Source organism: Oncorhynchus gorbuscha, linkage group LG03 (assembly GCF_021184085.1).
Source record: "Oncorhynchus gorbuscha isolate QuinsamMale2020 ecotype Even-year linkage group LG03, OgorEven_v1.0, whole genome shotgun sequence".
Lineage (NCBI taxonomy): Eukaryota > Metazoa > Chordata > Actinopteri > Salmoniformes > Salmonidae > Oncorhynchus > Oncorhynchus gorbuscha.
Window position 1 is genome coordinate 76,926,282 of NC_060175.1, and position 18,486 is coordinate 76,944,767.

General features: G+C 43.9%; 1 protein-coding gene and 1 pseudogene across 3 annotated transcripts; both read left to right on the forward strand.

Moving 5' to 3' along the window:
- Nucleotides 1-207: 207 nt before the first annotated feature.
- Nucleotides 208-3,913, forward strand: LOC124031944 (MRG/MORF4L-binding protein-like). 3 transcript variants are annotated; one of them, XM_046343778.1, is made up of 6 exons: nucleotides 208-410; nucleotides 1,030-1,151; nucleotides 1,281-1,362; nucleotides 1,451-1,525; nucleotides 1,679-1,718; nucleotides 2,652-2,886. In XM_046343778.1, exons 1-6 carry the CDS (start codon nucleotides 251-253, stop codon nucleotides 2,734-2,736), a joined length of 564 nt encoding a protein of 187 aa, XP_046199734.1. In that variant the 5' UTR covers nucleotides 208-250; the 3' UTR covers nucleotides 2,737-2,886. The 3 variants fall into 3 exon arrangements, with proteins under 3 accessions (XP_046199734.1, XP_046199735.1, XP_046199733.1); XM_046343779.1 differs by having other exon boundaries at nucleotides 212-410; nucleotides 1,679-1,834; nucleotides 2,652-2,788; XM_046343777.1 differs by lacking the exon at nucleotides 1,679-1,718 and having other exon boundaries at nucleotides 225-410; nucleotides 2,652-3,913.
- A 482-nt stretch (nucleotides 3,914-4,395) lies between these two features.
- Nucleotides 4,396-9,586, forward strand: LOC124031946 (annotated as a pseudogene).
- The last annotated feature ends 8,900 nt before the right edge of the window (nucleotides 9,587-18,486 follow it).

Genomic DNA, 18,486 nt, shown 5'->3' on the forward strand with positions numbered 1-18,486 from the left:
GTGCACGAAGAGGGCCTCAAATATGGAATGCCCTGTCTAAATGTAGCCTGGTCACATATACACATTTTAGGCCTACTTTACCGAGGTTTGTGCACATGCAAAATAATACATTTAAAAATGATATTATTATAGCAAGCCTATCAAAGTATCGTATGTATTGTATCAAACATCTCTGGGTGAAAGCGCATCCCAGTTGGATAACCGTTTTACCAGTGATAGGGGCGCTGTTCTCTGTCCTGCTGGCAGTTTTATGTTATTGAAAGAGAACAACAGCATGGGGGAAGCCGAGGTTGTTCCAGCCGACGAAAAACAGGCAGACTCGGGGATCAGTCACATCGAAGAATCGGTGGTATGGAGTCAAGAAGTCGAGGTGTGCCTGTTCCATGCAATGCTAGGTCACAAACCCGTAGGTAAGAATATAAAGTTAGCTAGCTAACCGTATGGTAGCTTGCTAACTCAACGTTAGCTAACGAGCTGTGTGTTGATCGTGTAGGCCTGAAAGCCCCAGGTTGTAGTGGAGACGTGACGCAGAAGACGAGACAAGAGCCACAATCACAACAAACCCCCAACAAGTTAGCTAGCCCGCTTATCCACAGCTAGCTATCTACTCATAGCCAGACAATGACACATCTCAATGAACTCACACAATCATTTACAATGTTAGCTTGCTAGCTAGCTAAACATCTGCATGTTCTTTCAAAGTGTGTTGGTCAAATGTATTCACTGAGATAGCGTTCGGTAGCAAGCCAATTGAACTTCCGGTCTGACATACACATCTGGAAATCATAACACAAACAGCTTCTCTTCCCAAAATCAATTGCTTTGCCTTTAATTAAAACATTTTGTTTTTTTTACCTGCCGTTAGCTTATTGTACTAGCTAAAGAAGAAGTAAACTACCTATCTCTAGTTTTACTTTAGGCCAACATATTGTTCTTTGTTATGATCCATAACTAGATTTGAATGGTCTGACTATAGAATATTGAATCAGATTGTCAACCTACTACTTGGTCTGGAATTTTTTCCTGTAGGGGTAAATCGTCACTTTCACATGATCTGCATCCGGGATAAATTCAGCCAGAATATTGGGAGGCAAGTGTCATCAAAGGTGATCTGGGACCACCTGGGAACTATGTATGACATGTCAGCCTTGGTGAGTAAAGCATCATGATCTTTGTCTGGCATTTGTAATAGATTGTAATAGATTGACAGTCAGCTGTAATTTTTGTTTTTATGTAACACTGAACACTAATGATAAAGTCACACATTCTGTCCACTGCAGCATGAGTCTGAAATATTGCCGTTTCCCAACTCAGAGAAGAGCTTCAATCTTCCAGACGAGATTATTCAACAAGTAAAAGAAGGTAGTCTCTTTTTTTCAGATACCACTATATTTACTAAAATGCTGAACTACTGGAAAGTCCATACTCTCTCTCTTTCTGCCTCAAACAGGTAAACTGGTATCCGAGGACGACGTGAAAGACGATTTCAAAGAAGAACGAGACCCCCCAGCCATGCATGAAGAAGGTTCTCTCTCATTCAGATACATTAGCTATGTTTCACCTCCTATGCCCCCCTCTTCCTCTCCTCTTTCTCTCTGACGTGAGTCCGTGCATCTCTTCTCCTTTGGCACAAAAAGCGACATCCCTCACCCTGGTCGTTTGTGTCTCGTTTTTAAAGGTCTGAGTCCCAGTATGGCTGCTGGCCAGGATTTTGAGAGGTATGGACAGAAGGACTCTTTCGATCTGTTCCAAAACTCCAGCTTGACCCCAGTACAGACCAGCTCATAACCAGAGGCTTCTTTACAGTGACCACCCGCCTAGTGCACAAAAAAATGTGCGTCTGTATTTTTCTCAGTTTCTCTTTTTCTCTCCTTTAAACTATTTTTTTTGGTTTTGAAGACATTTTCAAGCATGGCATGTCGATTTTTGTTATATTTCTATATGGTTTTGTTTTGATGGAATTTGATGACATAAGACAGAAGATATAATTGCATGTTTCAAATGGGTGGTGATGGGAATTGGAGGCTATGACTTGGTGCTCTTGAACCGGCCTTTTCTCTCTTCTATCATCATTCCTTTTCTTAAGACTATTTGAATGTCACCTGTCTGTTGAACTCTACTCTGGTCCTCTATCCACCACTGTGCCCCTGGTCTATTGTACATGATATCTTTATTGATGTACCCAGCAAACAGTACCACCTGACACTAGAATAACAACTGGTTTAATTTGAGTCCACCATACCCTACCACGTCACTGTAGTAGCTTGGGCCGGAATGATACCAGTATCGCAATAGTATCGTGGCAAGGAAACAAAACACAAAGCGGATGTACCTTCTTTAGGAAAACAGCACTAAGCTATAGCACACAATTTGACATATAGCAGGTTTTTAAAGGGCCACAGAGTTTGTTTTTCTTCGTGTTTTCATTTTTGCCATGGAAACAATATAGTGATACTGGTATTGTCCCGGCCCTAGTAGTAGCAGTCACTTGATGCCTTCCTCACTGACCTGAGAGAAGATTTCGGAACTTGGACTGAGTGATGCAGAATATTTTAATCATTTGATCATTTGTCAATCATTTGCAAAACCTCCCTCCCCTTACCTGAAAACTTCCCCTCATCTTCTCTTTCTCTCCTTCTTGTCTCTCTCAGGCAGCAACTCCTCAGTGAAGATGACAGAGAGGGTAGGCAGCAAAGACAAGGACAGAGAAAGAGACCGAGAGAAGGGTTCCGCTGAGGGCGGCCCGGGGAAGGAGGCAGCAGACAAGAGGAAGAGGAACCGTGCCACTGAGAAGGTGCTCAACTCCAGCAGCAACCCCTCCAGCCCCGGTGGAGCCAAGCGGAGAAGGACGTAGGCCAAGCCACCAGGAGGCACCCTCGAGATATCATCCACTGCAGAGAGCAGGAGACACCAGGGAGAGGAGGAGAGACCTGGGACTGGAGAGACTCATCTGTGAAGCCTGGAGGGAAGAGGAGGGAGAGAATGACAGGAGAGTGACATTTTAATAGTAATAGATTATAGAGCTACTTGGACAATGCTTAATTTGTGGACAGGTATCCAGGATACCTCATGAAGAACTTTTAAGCCCACAGAAGCTGCAATTTTAGTATGTTGTGTTTTCTCAGAACAACTAGAAAGATGTAGCATTCCCTGTTGCCACACAATCTCTGAAAGCCACACCGCAAAAGCAGTGTGATGACTACAACACTGAATCGTATCGGTCATGATGAGCAATACACTGTCACAGCATCTGGTATACTTGGACCATCCCGTCCCACCAGTCCTCAGCTGTGCTGTGGATCAGAGGCCAGCATGACAGTTTACTAATATTGACACAATTCAAACTGACGCATATCAATGCTTCTGCATTGATGTCAGAATAAGTGTAATGGTACTAGTGCTTGTGTTATGTGAAGTTCTCTTGTTTGGCCTCGGAGAAATGCTGGACTACTAAATTCCATCAATACACTGTATGTGACTGGCTGGACGCTTGCATTAATTCATTGTCATTTTTTTTAGTTCTGAACTCTTACAAGTGGTTATAAACAAATGTATAGAGCTACTCATGGTAGTGTACCTCATCCACCTCTTCCAGTGACTGCCAACCAGATGGTAATTGTGCCTCCTTATATCTGTATAAACTGTAGTTGCCAGTGGTGCAAAATTTAGGTAATTTTCCTTCTTTTTTTCCCACAGTCATTATTTGATGTAATTTTGTCCTTGGGGATTATTAAATCAGCATGTTTTGGTAATTGCTCCAAATGATTTTTTTTGTCTGTCTCAATGACTGACTTCTCAGAATCAAATAAAACAATGTGTAGCTGTAGTCTCCATCCATGTGAGATATGTTATTTTGTTTGTCTATTTATTTGACATGCTCCATTTTAAGGCATTAAATATGAGTTTGGACTAAGTTTGTGAATGGTTCGTTAATTCAACAGTGTACTCTCATGGAGTGTTATGATGTTTAGTATTTGTTGATTGATATCTCCCAAAAAGCATTTCCCTTAGTATGTCTTGTCTCTGAACTTCCGGGTGCTCACTCGAGAGGCATTTACTAAGCAACATGACTGTTTTTATTAAACAAGTATCTGTCAGAGTGATAGGCCACTGACTAAACACTTCTCTGTACCACACATGAATCTTTGATACCCCATCACATTGCAGCAGAATATTTAAGTATTTTTTTTTTCAGGACTTTTTCAGGATTGTAGCGCGCCATACCATTGTAATGAATTCATACTAATTCAAAAAATATTTTACATGGCTAATAAGGAGTTACTTTACTAACAGTTTTTGAGTTTCCAATATGATATCTGGTATCACCCCTCTCTTTCCCCTCGTGTTAGTTGTTCTTCCTGTCACATTTGTCATGTTTAATGTGTTCAATATCCATTCTTTCCTCTACTGCAGTCCATCCCATGACATTCCAGGATGAGAAAGGAGAGAGTCCCATCAACATTGTGGTGATTGGTCATGTGGACTCAGGGAAGTCCACCACCACCGGACACCTCATCTGCAAGTGTGGGGGCATCGACAAGAGGACCACTGAGAAGTTTGAGAAAGAGGCTGTAGAGGTGAGGCCAGTGTGGATTAGTATCTCTGCATAATCAGTGCTTGACAGCTCTGCTAAACCACACAATGAAGAGGAAGACTGTCTTCATCTATGATTCACTGTTATTTTAACAAGGGGTTCTAGGGTATAACATGTCCAGGACTCAATTATAAGTCATTTCTCTCTAACCTGAACAGTTTCTCATTCTAACTTATCTTTACCATATCTCTCTGCACTAGATGGGAAAGGGCTCCTTTAACAAGTATGTGTGGGTGCTGGACAAGCTGAAGGCAGAGAGGGAGCAGGGCATCACCATTGACTTCTCGCTGTTGAAGTTTGAGACCACTGAGTGTAGAAAACAATAGGAACACCTGCTCTTTCCATGCCATACACTATATATACAAAAGTATGTGGACACCCCTTCAAATGAGTGGATTTGGCTATTTCAGCCACACCTGTTGCTGACAGGTGTATACAATCGAGCACACAGCTTTACAATCTCCTTAGACAAACATTGTCAGTAGAATGACCTTTACGGAAGACTTTCAACGTGACACCATCATAGGATGCCACTTTTCCAACAAATCAGTTCTTCAAATTTCTGCCCTGCTAAAGCTGCCCTGGTCAACTGTAAGTGCTGTTATTGTGAAGTGAAAACGTCTAGGAGCAACAACAGCTCAACTGTGAAGTGTTAGGCCACACAAGCTCACAGAATGGGACTGCCGAGTGATGTAGCTCGTAAAAATAGTCTGTCCTCAGATGCAACACTTACTACCGAGTTCCAAACTGCACCTGGAAACAACGTCAGCACAATAACTGTTTGTCAGGAGCTTCATGAAATGGGTTTCCATGGCCGAGCAGCCACACACAAGCCTAAGATAAACCATGCACTACGCCAAGCATCGGCTGGAGTGGGTTAAAGCTTTCCGCCATTGGACTCTGGAGTAGTGGAAACATTCTCTGCAGTGATGAATCACGCTTCACCATCTGGCAGTCCGACGGACTAATCTGGGTTTGGCAGGTGCCAGGAAAATGCTGACTGTCTGAATGTATAGTGCCAACTGTAAAGTTTGGTGGAGGAGGAATAATGGTCTGGGGCTGTTTTTCAGTGTTCGGGCTAGGCCCCGTAGTTCCATTGTAGGGAAATCTTAATGCTACAGCATACAATGATATTTTAGAAAATTCTGTGCTTCCAACTTTGTGGCAACAGTTTGGGGAGGGCCCTTTCCTCTTTCAGCATGACAATTTTCCCGTGCACAAGCGAGGTCCATATAGAAAAATGTTTTGTCAAGATCGTGGTGGAAGAACTTGACTGGTATGCACAGAGCCCTGACCTCAACCCCATCGAACACCTTTGGAATGAATTGGAACGCCAACTGCGAGCCAGGCCTAATCGCCCAACATCACGGATGCTATTGTGGCTGAATGGAAGCAAGTCCCCGCAGCAATGTTCCAACATCTAGTGGAAAGCCTTCCCAGAAGAATGAAGGCTGTTATAGCAGCATAGGTTTGATCGACTTCATATTATTGCCCATGATTTTGGAATGAGATGTTCGACAAGCATGTGTCCCAATACTTTTGGTCATGTATTATCGCCTGACCAGGTGAATCCAGGTGAAAGCTATTATCCCTTATTGATGTCACGTGTTAAATCCTCATCAAATAGTGTAGATGAAGGGGAGGAGACAGGTTAAAGAAGGATTTTTAATCCTTGAGACAATTGAGACATGGAATGTTCAATTCAGAGGGTGAATGGGCAAGACAAAATATTTAAGTGCCTTTGAACGGGGTACGGTAGTAGGTGCCAGGCGCCCCGGTTTGAGTCTGTCAAGAACTGCCACGCTGCTGGGTTTTTCACGTTCAAAAGTTTCTTGTGTGTATCAAGAATGGTCCACCACCCAAAGGACATCCAACCAACCAAAGTTGGAATCATTGGAGTCAACATGGGCCAGCATCCCTGTAGAATGTTTCCGACACCTTCTAGAGTCCATGCCCTGACCAATTGAGGCTGTTCTGAGGGCAAAAGGGGTGCAACTCAATATTAGGAAGGTGTCCCTAATGTTTTGTACACTCAGTGTATTTCCTTACTGTCATTGACACGCCAGGGCACAGAGACTTCATCAACAACATGATCACAGGAACATCCCAGGTAAGGAGGTTAAAACCCTCACCTTAATGTTACGATTCCTCATCCTCACCCTCACCATTCTTCTAAACCCTGACTCTTTGATCTCACCGAGCCTAAACAATCCCCATGCTTGCTGTGTTGTACAGGCGGACTGTGCCTTGCTGATTGTGGGAGAGTTTGAGGCGGCATCTCCAAGAAAGGTCAGATGAGGGAGCATGTCCTCCTGTCCTCCACTCTGGGGGTCAAGCAGCTCATTGTAGGGATCAACAGGATGGACTCCACAGAGCAGCTCTACAGTGAGAAGCGCTGTGATGAGATAGAACAGGAAGTCAGTGCCTACAACAAGAAGATTGGCTACAACTCTAAAGCTGTGATCTTCGTGCCAATCTCCGGTTGGCATGGGGACAACATGCTGGAGCAATCCCCCTCTCAAAGCTATAGTTGGCAGACCGTGTGTAATTGCTCAATACTCCACAAGATGTCCTCATGTTCATGTAAAATGCATTTTCCTGTTTCTCAATCAACTGATACCCCAACTTTCAAAATTCAACTCTCATAAATCCATGTTGTTACTCTGTGTTGCCACCCTGTCCTCATTCCTCGGTTCAAAAGCTGGAAGCTGGAGAGGAAGGAGAACCATGGCAACAGGGTGAGTCTCCTGGAAACTTTAGACACCATCACGAGCCCGCAGACAAACCCCTCTGCCTGCCCCTGCAGGACTTCTACAAGATAGGAGGTAGGGTTGCAACTCTAACACTAAAAGAAAGTAATAGGCTAGTCTCGCAGGGATGGGCGGGACTAGCGGGAAACATGCGGCCCATGGCCCTCCTTTTGTATGTCGCCGGAAATAAATATATATAAATATATACTGAGTTTACAACACCTTCCTAATATTGAGTTGCACCCCCCCCCCTCACTTTTTTCCCCCAAACGTTGTTACGTTACAGCCTTATTCTAAGATAGATTAAATAGTTTCCCCCCCCTCATCAATCTACACACAAAACCTCATAATGACAAAGCAAAAACAGGGTTTTAGACATTTGAGCAAATGGTTTAAAAATACAAAACTGAGATATCACATTTACATAAGTATTCAGACCCTTTACTCAGTACTTTGTTGAAGCACCTTTGTCAGCGAATACAGCCTCTAGTCTTCTTGGATATGACGATACAAGCTTGGCACACCTGTATTTGGGGAGTTTCTTCCATTCTTCTCTGCAGATCCTCTCAAGCTCTGTCAGGTTGGATGGGGAACGTCGCTGCACAGTTATTTTCAGGTCTCTCCAGAGATGTTATATAGGGTTCAAGTCCACCCCACTCAAGGACATTCAGAGACTTGTGCTGAAGCCACTCATGCATTGTCTTGGCTGTGTGCTTGGGGTTGTTGTCCTGTTGGAATTCGAACCGTCATCCCAGTCGGAGTTCCTGAGCGCTCTGGAGCAGGTTTTCATCAAGAATCTCTCTGTACTTTGCTCCGTTCATCTTTGCCTCAATCCTGACTAGTCTCCCAGTCCCTGTTGCTGAAAAGCATCCCCAAAGCATGATGCTGCCACCAGATGTCACGCTTGGCATTCAGGCCAAAGAGTAAAATTTTTGTTTCATCAGATCAGAGAATCTTGTTTCATAATATATGCCATTTAGCAGACGCTTTTATCCAAAGCGACTTACAGTCATGTGTGCATACATTCTACGTATGGGTGGTCCCGGGGATCGAACCCACTACCCTGGCGTTACAAGTGCCATGCTCTACCAACTGAGCTACAGAAAGACCCATGATCATGATTCATGATCTGAGGGTCCTTTAGGTGCCTTTTGGCAAACTCCAAGCGGGCTATCATGTGCCTTTTACTGAGGAGTGGCTTCCGTCTGGCCACTCTACCATCAAGACCTGATTGGTGGAGTGCTACAGAGATGATTGTTCTTCTAGAAGGTTCTCCCATCTCCACAGAGGAACTCTGGAGCTCTGTCAGAGTGACCATGGGGTCCTTGGTCACCTCCCTGACCAAGGCCCTTCTCCCCCGATTGCTCAGTTTGGCCGGGCGGCCAGCTCTAGGTTCCAAAACTTCCATTTAAGAATGATGGAGGCCACTGTGTTTTTGGGGACCTTCAATGCTGCAGACATTTTTTGGTACCTTCAAATCATGTCCAATCAATTGAATTTACCAGTGGACTCCAATCAAGTTGCAGAAACATTTCAAGGATGATCAATGGATGCACCTGAACTCAATTTATAGTCTCATAGCAAAGGGTCTGAATACTTTTGTAAATAAAGTATTTCTGTTTTTTATTTGTAATACATTTGCAAAAAATCGCTTTGTCATTATGGGCTATTGTGTGTAGATTAATGAGGGAAAACATATATTTAACCAATTGTAGAAAAAGGCTGTAAAATAACCAAATGTGTATAAAGTCAAGGGTTCTGAATACAGAATGCACTGTATCTGTGAGGGCATCCGCAGAGGGAACATGTGTGGGGACAGCAAGTCTGACCCGCCCCAAGTGGCCGCTTGGTTCACAGCTCAGGTCAAAGGCCATCCCTCTGGCCATCTAAGACAAATACAGTACTAAAGCCTGATAGAAATATTTAATTGACCTATTTACATGAATTCATTTGTTCTCTCTGTCCCTTCCTCTCTCAGGTGATTATAATGAGCCACCCAGGACAAATCAGTGCAGGCTTTCCCCCAGTCATTGACTGCCACACGATTGCCTGTAAGTTCGCTGAGCTCAAAGAGAACGTAAACCACTGCTCTGTGAAAAAGCTGGAAGACAACCCCAGGGCACCGATGGCTAGGGATGCTGCCATTGTATAGATGGTTCCTGGGAGCCCATGTGCGTACCACCCTTGCTTCTGAAGCTAAGCAGGGTTGTTCCTGATCAGTCCCTGGATGGGAGACCAGATGATGCTGCTGGTAGTGGTGTTGGAGGGCCAGTAGGAGGCGCTCTTTCCTCTGGTCTAAAAGATATCCCAATGCCCCAGAGCAGTGATTGGGGACACTGTCCTGTGTAGGGTGCAGTCTTTCGGATGGGATGTTAAAAGGGTGTCCTGACTCTCTGAGGTCATTAAAGATCCCATGGCACTTATCGTAAGAGTAGGGGTGTTAACCCTGATGTCCTGGCTAAATTCCCAATCTGGCCCTCAAACCATCACGGTCACCTAATAATCCCCAGTTTACAATTGGCTCATTCATCCCCCTCCTCTCCCCTGTAACTATTCACCAGGTCGTTGCTGTAAAGAAAGTAAGAAAGCTCACAATACATCTTATACTCTTCCCTTGTAGGTGTCACCTTCCCAGCTATACAGTCAACTTACCTGGTAAAATAACCAATAAATAAATGTGCGTGGAGAGCTTCTCCAAATACCCACTCCTGGGTTAGTATACGTACACATTTGAACCGTAACTGTTCAACTAACATCCACTGTCCTCAGCCATCTACAGCACAGCAGCCATATACCAACAGCAGGAGAATGGGTTCTATTTCTCATCCAGACTTGCCTGGCTAGCTGCCCTCTAATCCATTCATGTCCCTCAGCAGCCCATGTGTGGTCAATTCATTGGTTATAATCACATCTGACGTACTGGTAAGAATCCACCTTTTGTTTGGGTAGCTGGCATGCTGTCTTCCACATCTTGTTCTAGTTCCAAAAGGGAGGCTGTTTTGGTTGCACACAAACAGACAAGTCACCAAGGTGAAGCCCCCTTGGACATCTGGTTAATCTCAAACACTCTCTCTCTCGCTGATGATTGTGAGGTTGGAACATGGATTCATTAAGCAGCCATGATACAGTCCAGGGAGCAGTTTGGTGGATTTCTCTGGACTTGATTGGAAATATTTGCTGCTGTTCTGTCTGCAAACAATGGAGGAAATAATTGCATGTGTTTTTGAAGCGTGAAATCACAGTCCTCTGTGAAACCACTGTGCTTTGGCCTCCCATGTGTGTTAGACCTAGAATGGTGGAGTGAGGGAGTATTGTTTTGTTCAAAAGGAAAGGAATGCCATCAGCTGAGTGCGTACATTTAGAAAGCTCACAATACATCTTATACTCTTCCCTTGTAGGTGTCACCTTCCCAGCTATACAGTTTATGACCCCAATGATTTCCCCTCCTTTCCCCTGTGGAATGTCCATGCTCCTCTCTTGTTTAGCCAGATGTCAGAATCACATCCCGTCCATCTTCTTCCTGAGCCTGACCCTTCTCTCTGATCCAAAGCAATTTCCTCTTATCTGAATAGGTCAACCGTTCTAAATTAGCATACACACCGTTTCATGGTCTAAACTCCATTAATACTCACAGTAAACAGTCGCTAAACAGGATACTAACAAATTACAGTTGAACTTGAAACATGTTACATTTGAACAGAATCCATCAGTTTGTGAGTGGTACTTGGGTACAAGCAGCCTTTTGCATGGCTGTGTTTTAACAGGCCTGCTTAGTATCAGAGAGAACATGCAAGACGAGCGGAATACTGAACAATATTAAATACTAAGGAGGAGGAGCCAATCAAATCATTGTGAAAGTGATCATTATTGAGATGTTAAACAACAATATTGAGTAATTTATGTTTCACTGTGGGTGCGTGTTACACTTTCTATGAGCTTATAATATAAACTATAACTTGAAAGGTACTGTTTACTTGACTTTTAATCATGTTGGCACATGTAACAGCAGTTTACAGCACTTTTTGTTCATTTTTCTTCCTCTCCCCAATTCACTTACACTATATTTCTTTATTTCCCATTGGCTTCATCCGAGTACCCCCTAGTGCCTGGAATACAACTGTATTAAGCCCCTTTCAACACCCCCCTTCGCTGGCCTCAAAACAAACACAGAGGATGTAAGTACAGGTCATGAGAACACCTGAGAAAACTGGGCTAACAGCCATACAACTATATAGACATGCCCGGTCTAACTTTATGGGCAAAGACGCAACCCCCACTAAACATTATCACACTGTGATTAGTAAAGGTAAACAAGAAAATATATACACATCTGAACATCTCTAGTTGGTATCCTGATAAGTGCTTGGCAGCCCTAAAGTGTTAAAGGTTAGAATGTCTCTGGGCCTCCTCTGCCAGGCTGAACGGCGGGGCAAGGTCATGGGTGACCCCAATGAATTAGTGTCCACTTCGTCATGAGATGATTGAGTCTCTGAGCCCTCAGCTGTTTCCATATTTACCCCCGTCCTCTCCGGGCTCTCTCTGAGGACTGGCTGGTACTCCTTCACAGTGAAGTTTCTATCAGTTCCTCACTATTATCTGATACTAGCTGTGCTACTCTGTTGGCTCTCTTCATCCCTACGTGGCCTATTGATGAATACTGGATAAGAATTTTCTTCTGAGCTCTTAGACTCAGCGCTCTCTGCATTTTTCTTCTTTTGCTGGGGTGGTTCCCTTCTCCACAGACCTCTACTGGGTGTTTCAACGGGTTCCTTAAATGGCAGAGAATTACATGACATTTACATCTTGCGATGCAGAACCCGGGCCCTGCCTGTTCTCCTCTCAGGTTTTACCTCATAGACAGGGCTGTCATCACCTTTCCTGGTATCAGCACGTGTATTTGGTCTTCCCAGTGTGATCTTAGCTTCTCCCCCCCCCCACGTTCTGACATGTTCCTCACCAGTACACGGTCCCCTGAGACCAGAACCAAACTAATGTTCTTCCGATCGTAGTAGGCTTTTCCCTTTGCTGTTGATTTCTCCATGTTTCTACTGCCGATGTCATAGGCTTCCACCATCTGTTGCTACTTCTTAGCATAATCCTGTTATGATTCCTCTTGTTCCTTTATCTGTAACCCAAAGACAAGGTCAACAGGTAGCAGTGGAGCCCTTCCAAGTAGCAGGAAGTACAGTGAGAACCCAGTAGCATCACTGGTGGTACAATTATATGCATGAATGATCTTGTTCAGATAATCACTCCAGTTGGCCTATTTCTCTTCATCTAGTGTGCAACATTAACAATAGTGTACGGTTAAATCTCTCCACCGGATTCTCCTGTGGATGATATGGAGAGGTTCTGGAATTGGCTATTCCTGTACAGTTCTGCAAGGCTCTGAAGAACTGATTTTCAAACTCTCTTCCCTGATTTTGACACAGCCAAACTTTGGGAAAAAATAATCGAAAAGCTTTTTCGCTGCAGTTTTCCCTGACCTTTTTCTGGTGGGGTCGGCTTGTGCACATTTTGTAACGTTATCTAAAATGTACTCGTAGCCCCCTCTGCTTTTCTCCAAATGCACATAGTCAATTAAAATCAGGAGCTGTAGCCCGTTCATGTTGCATTGGGGCCCTAGTTATTATACTGGGTTTCTTTTGTTAGTGATAAAGTGTTCAATGTCATGTTGCATTCGTGGCCAATAAAAGCATTCTTGTGCTAAGTTCAACACTCTTTCTGTTCCTAGATGGGCCATTTCAGTGTGTAAGTACTTGTAAATCAGTGTTATAGACTGACTTGGTACCACAACTTGTGTCCTTTTTTTCTGTTTTCCTTTGTAATAATCCCTCTGGTGAGACATGGAGCTTGTTCCACTCTTGCAGTAACTGTTTGACTTTGTATGACTCTTGTTGACATTGTGTTCATTTTGTCTTAGTCCTTTGACTTTTCAGTTCCAAGAATCTCCATACAGCCTCATCCTTTGACTGAGCCTGCATGAGATCGTGTGGAGGCAGTCAGTCTGTAACTGTTTCCCCCCCTACCATGACAGCTCATCCTGCTCTGATGGCCTTAGTGTGACCGTGGAGATCCACGTTACACAGTCATTCTGTTGTGTCTGAACAGTATTGAGGGTTGCTTTTGCCGTCTCAGGGGAATATTTCTCTGTGCATTCTTCCATGTAATGTTCAGCATGCAAAGGAGAGCGTGACAGGAAGTCTGTGTCAGTGTTTATCTTTCCAGGACGATACTTCAGTTTGAGATTAAAGTCAGACAGCTCCGCCTCCCAGCGATGACTGGTGGCATTCAGTCTTTCTGTAGTTAGTACTTATGTCAAGGGGTTATTAGCACTGTGCACTGTCACAGAGGGAGCATAAAATAGGTCATCTTGGAACCGCTCAGTCACTGTCCATTTGAGGGCCAAGAATTCCAGTTTCCCAGAGTGAAGGTGATAGTTTCTCTCTGCTTGTGTCAGGGTGAGGAGACACAAGTTTGCCACTTTGTCGTTGGTATAACACACCTCCCAATCCCTCTTCAGAGGCATCAACGTGCAGGATAAAAGGGTTATTGAAACTTGGGTCAGCAAGCACAGGTGGATGAGTCAACACATTCACCAAGTGTTCTAATTCTCTGTGTCATCCTCCCATATAACTTTCTGGTGGGGGCAGAGCCTGTCCCGACTGCATAGCTATCTTGGTCCTTCTCGTCCCAGAGGCTGGGGTCTCCAACTTCACTGCTAGTAAGTCATAGAGACATTATGTATGTTGTGAGAAGTTCTGTACATAACCCCTGCAGCACCCTAGAAACCCCAGTCGTTTCATCAGCTCTCTCATGCTTGTTGGTGGCCTGTTTACCAGTTCTTGCACTGCTACAATTTCTTTAACATCCATTCTGTAACCCTCAGCAGAAATTATTTTTCCTAAATAACGGACCTCATTCTTGAATAGGTCACACTTATCAGCCCTGAGTTTAATAGCCCATTTATGTTGCTGTCTGAGTACCTGACGGGCATCTTCCACATGTTGTTCAAATGACTGACTAAGAATAAGAACGTCATCCAAATATGGTATACAGATTCTATCTCTTATCCCCTCTAAACTTTCCTCCATGATTCGTTGGAAGGCAGAGGGACTGTTTGATAAGCCAAAGGGACATATATTCCATTCACATAAAGCCCAAGGGGTGCTGAAGGCAATGTATTGTCTGGACTCCTCTCCCACAAAGCCTTGGTGGCATGCCTTTCCTTGATCTAAAACTGTAAACCATGAGTTCCCTCCCAAACCATCAAGTATGTCCTGTATACGGGGTATGGGATGCCTGTCCAGAATAGTCGTCTTGTTCAATCCCCTGTAATCAACACAGAGTCTTAAACTCCCATACTTTTTGCATACACAGACCAGAGGTGATGCGTATGATGAAGTTGACTTCATGATGAAGTTTTTGTTCAGGAGCCCCTGAAGGTGGCTTTTCACCTCAGCATATAAGGGGAGTGGCACACCATTGTATCTCTCTGCCACTGGTATGCTATCGGTCAATGTTATCTCCATTCTGAGATTTTCAATACACCATATGCCCATGTCATATTTGGCGAAAATGGCTGATTCCTCTCTGAGCATCTGTTTGACTAATTCTTGTTGTTCTTGGCTCAAGTTCTGATCATCTATAGGTGGGTCCCACCACTCTATGTGACCGGTGTCAGGGCCAGGCTCCGCTGGGGATCTGTCCTGAACCTGTGCTGCAGAAACCTTTTCTCCACTGGGCACAGGAACCATGTGACACGCTACTACTCTCTGTAATTTCCCTATCACCGTTTGTCTTGGTAAGGTTATGTCATGTTTTGTAGTATTCACTACTGCAATGTCAACTTTACGAGATGGCCGTTTTGATGTTTTCACGACCTGACTTTGTAGGTCCAGGCCACAGATCATGCTCAAGTCCGGGCCAAATAGCACAATTTCATCATCGAAGGGGGCCTCTCTTGGGATACAGGGATCAATCCATTTTGTTTGTCCACCTGGAAGACAATGTCACATCTGCCTGCTGTAAGCAACATTCCTCCGTGTACTCTGAGTGCTGAAGCAGATTGAGTAGAGTCGTTGCCTTTCCCTGTCCTAGCTTAAGTGCATTTCTAAGCATCTCTACTGTATATATCATCTCTGAGGGCTCCTTGTTACTTTTTGTTTGAACTATTTTCTCAGTTACATTAAACCCAATGATTGGTTTCTCCAGTCTTTCATTCGTGACTAATATCAGAACCCTCAATTGTTTTCCTGCACTGACATCAGCTTTGGGATCAAACAAACTAAAACAAATGTCCATCCAACCCAGAAAGGCCATTTCAGTGCCATTGGCTGCCTTCAGATCCAGTTTCTCTGTATTGCCCATGATTTCTGCCAGAGGTCTAATTTGTGGGTGTGGCAAATTACGTTTTCTCCATTCCTCACTTATGATGGAAACCTGAGCCTCTGTGTCTTATAGAGCTAGGGTCTTTACACCCTCCATATAACACCACACTTGACTTTTTTTAAATATTTTTTTTTTTACCAAAGAGCTGTGCTATATTACAATGTCCTGTGGTAGCTGGGGTAGTTGCCCCCTCACTTTGTTGTGGTCAGTCTTGCGGGCAGTCTTGCATGTAGGTTGGTGCTGTTTCCATTGATCCTGTTGGCACACTTTGGAACAATAGGCAGATTTATGACACAATGAACACAAATTAAACTCTGATGTTCTCTCTACCTTTGCACTGCAGCCACTGCAACACTGGATGGAACTAGATGTATCTGAGGTCACCCCCGGTTCCATGGATGTGACCCCCCAGGCTTTTCCCGATGGATGTGCGTTGCCCCTGATCCTACTGCCAAATGGCTGTCACTGACATATTTGTAGCAATGATGGCAAGTCTGTTGATCAGTCTCATAACAAGTTTAGCATTTTATTTTCTCTATTTCAGTCCTGATTGGACATGAGCTGAGGCTGATAACACCTTCTGTCTCAGGTCAAAGATTGGACGAGGAAGTCCAAGGCAGACTCTCCCGGCTCTTGTGTTGCTTTAGTCAACTTGTGATACGGTTCTTCGCTGCACAATGTGTTCTCAATACTTGCCTTAGTGTGTAGAGTGTCATGTCTGTTTTTCCCTCCAGATAACTCCTCATCTTAAGGGCTCCTCATCATCCTGGGCTCACAGCTCTGATTACTGTTTCTAGGATTTCTAAGTCATGGTACCCTTTTCTCCGTCCATTTTCAATCTGATGTTCTAGGCTGCTGAACCTGAGCTTATCTTTCTGATTCTGATTTCCTATCTGTCCATGGATTTTAAAGTATTGTAGGCAGGCTTTTCGCAGTATCCTCAGAGTCCGATATTCCTTTGATTTTGTCTTTCAGTTGAAGCAGCCAAGATATTCCCTCATTCTCTGATTCCATTAAATCATCCTTCTCACAGTAATCTTCCATCAATTTGCGCTGCAAAGAGCGATGCCTCTTTCCTTCTACTTCAGAGTCAGCTACACCTCCTATTCCACAACGTACACACAAGTGCCGTAAATTGTCCTGTTCGATTTCATCCAACAACGTTTCCCTCTCTCGACTCATATTGTTCTACTCACGTGGCAATAACGACAATGCAGGCAATGGCAAGATAGCTACAATCCGTTAGGAGGTTAGCAAGCTATGGTTAACTGGCTAGCTACTCTCCCAATGTTTCTCACTCGTCCGTTCAAGGAATATGGGCCTGTGCTCACATGAAAATAAATCTCAGCGGAGCCTCTAAATTTGTTACCCTTTCTAGGAACTTATAATATAAACTACAACGTGAAAGGTACTTTTTTACTATACTTTTAATCATGTCAGCACATGTAACAGCAGTTTACAGCACTTTCTGTTCATTTTTCTTCCTCTCCCCAATTCACTTAAACTATATTTCTTTATTTCCCATGGGCTTCACCTGAGTACCCCCTAGTGGCTGGAATACAACTGTACTAAGCCCCTTACACGTGCTTGCGTGCATTGCGTATTTTTGTGTGCAAACAGGTAATTTTGCTGTCTGGGACATGCTGCAGACTGTTGCTGTTGGCATCATCAAAAACATGGAGAAGAAAACGGGTTGTACTGGCAAGGTCACCAAGTTTGCCCAGAAGGCTCAGAAGATCAAATAAACCAAGCTGTGGAAGATCCCAGTGACTGGTGACATCTTTATCTCCAGCCAGACCTTTCCATAATACAACCAATACGCTGTAGTAACACACTAAATGTCAGCCAGTGGCAATGGAAGTTCTTGAGAAAAAGGCAGCATGTGTCCACATCCGTAAGGTCACTTATAAACTGTACCAATCAATGACTGTATACACTGGCTCATACAGAGAGAATCATCCATGCTTTTATTACAACATTGGTTAACTGCAAACCATACAGAATGCTGCAGCATGGGTACTGACCAAGGCCAGAAGGAGAGCACACATTACATCGGTTTTAAGGTCTCGGCACTGGCTGCTGGTGAGTTGTCAATTACTTTAAAGATTATTCTACTGGGTTTTATCAATCCACGACTGTGCAACCCAATACATGTCAGACATGCTTTTAAGTCATGTACCCAGTAGGTCCCTCAGGTCCTCTGGCCTTTTAACTATCCCAAAGCCTAGGACCAAGAGGCATGGAGAGGTAGCCTTTACTTACTGTGCCCCCAGCCTCTGGAATAGCCTGCCAGAGAACCTGAGGGGGGCATAAACTGTGGACATTTTTAAAAGAGGTATTAAAACATACCTTGTTAGTTTTGCTTTTCCTTGGGGTGCATTTTAGGCCTTCAGTTTGTGTTGTTATTGTTTAGTTTTTTATCCTCCTATGTTTGTTGTACAGTAAATATTTCATTGTTTTTATTCATTTTTTTCTCACCTGTGAAGCACATTGTGTAAAGTTTGATTTGAGTGTAAATATTATGAACACCTGCTCTTTCCTTGACAGAGACTGACAAGGTGAATGCAGGTGAAAACTGTGATCCCTTATAGAGTATATGTCACCTGTTAAATCCACTTCAATCCCTATAGATGAAGGGGAGGAGACAGGTTAAAGAAGGATTTTTTACAGCCAGCCTTGAAACAGTTGAGACATGGAGTGTGTATGTTTGCCATTCAGAGGGTGAATGGGCTAGACAAAAGATTGAAGTGC

What these genes read in the sequence shown, in the direction of transcription:
- LOC124031944 (XM_046343777.1), top strand. Translation starts at nt 251, where the DNA reads ATGTTATTGAAAGAGAACAACAGCATGGGGGAAGCCGAGGTTGTTCCA. An exon ending in TGTATGACATGTCAGCCTTG is followed by an intron (nt 1,152 to 1,280) that starts GTGAGTAAAGCA and finishes TGTCCACTGCAG; the next exon opens with CATGAGTCTGAAATATTGCC. An exon ending in CCCAGCCATGCATGAAGAAG is followed by an intron (nt 1,526 to 2,651) that starts GTTCTCTCTCAT and finishes TGTCTCTCTCAG; the next exon opens with GCAGCAACTCCTCAGTGAAG.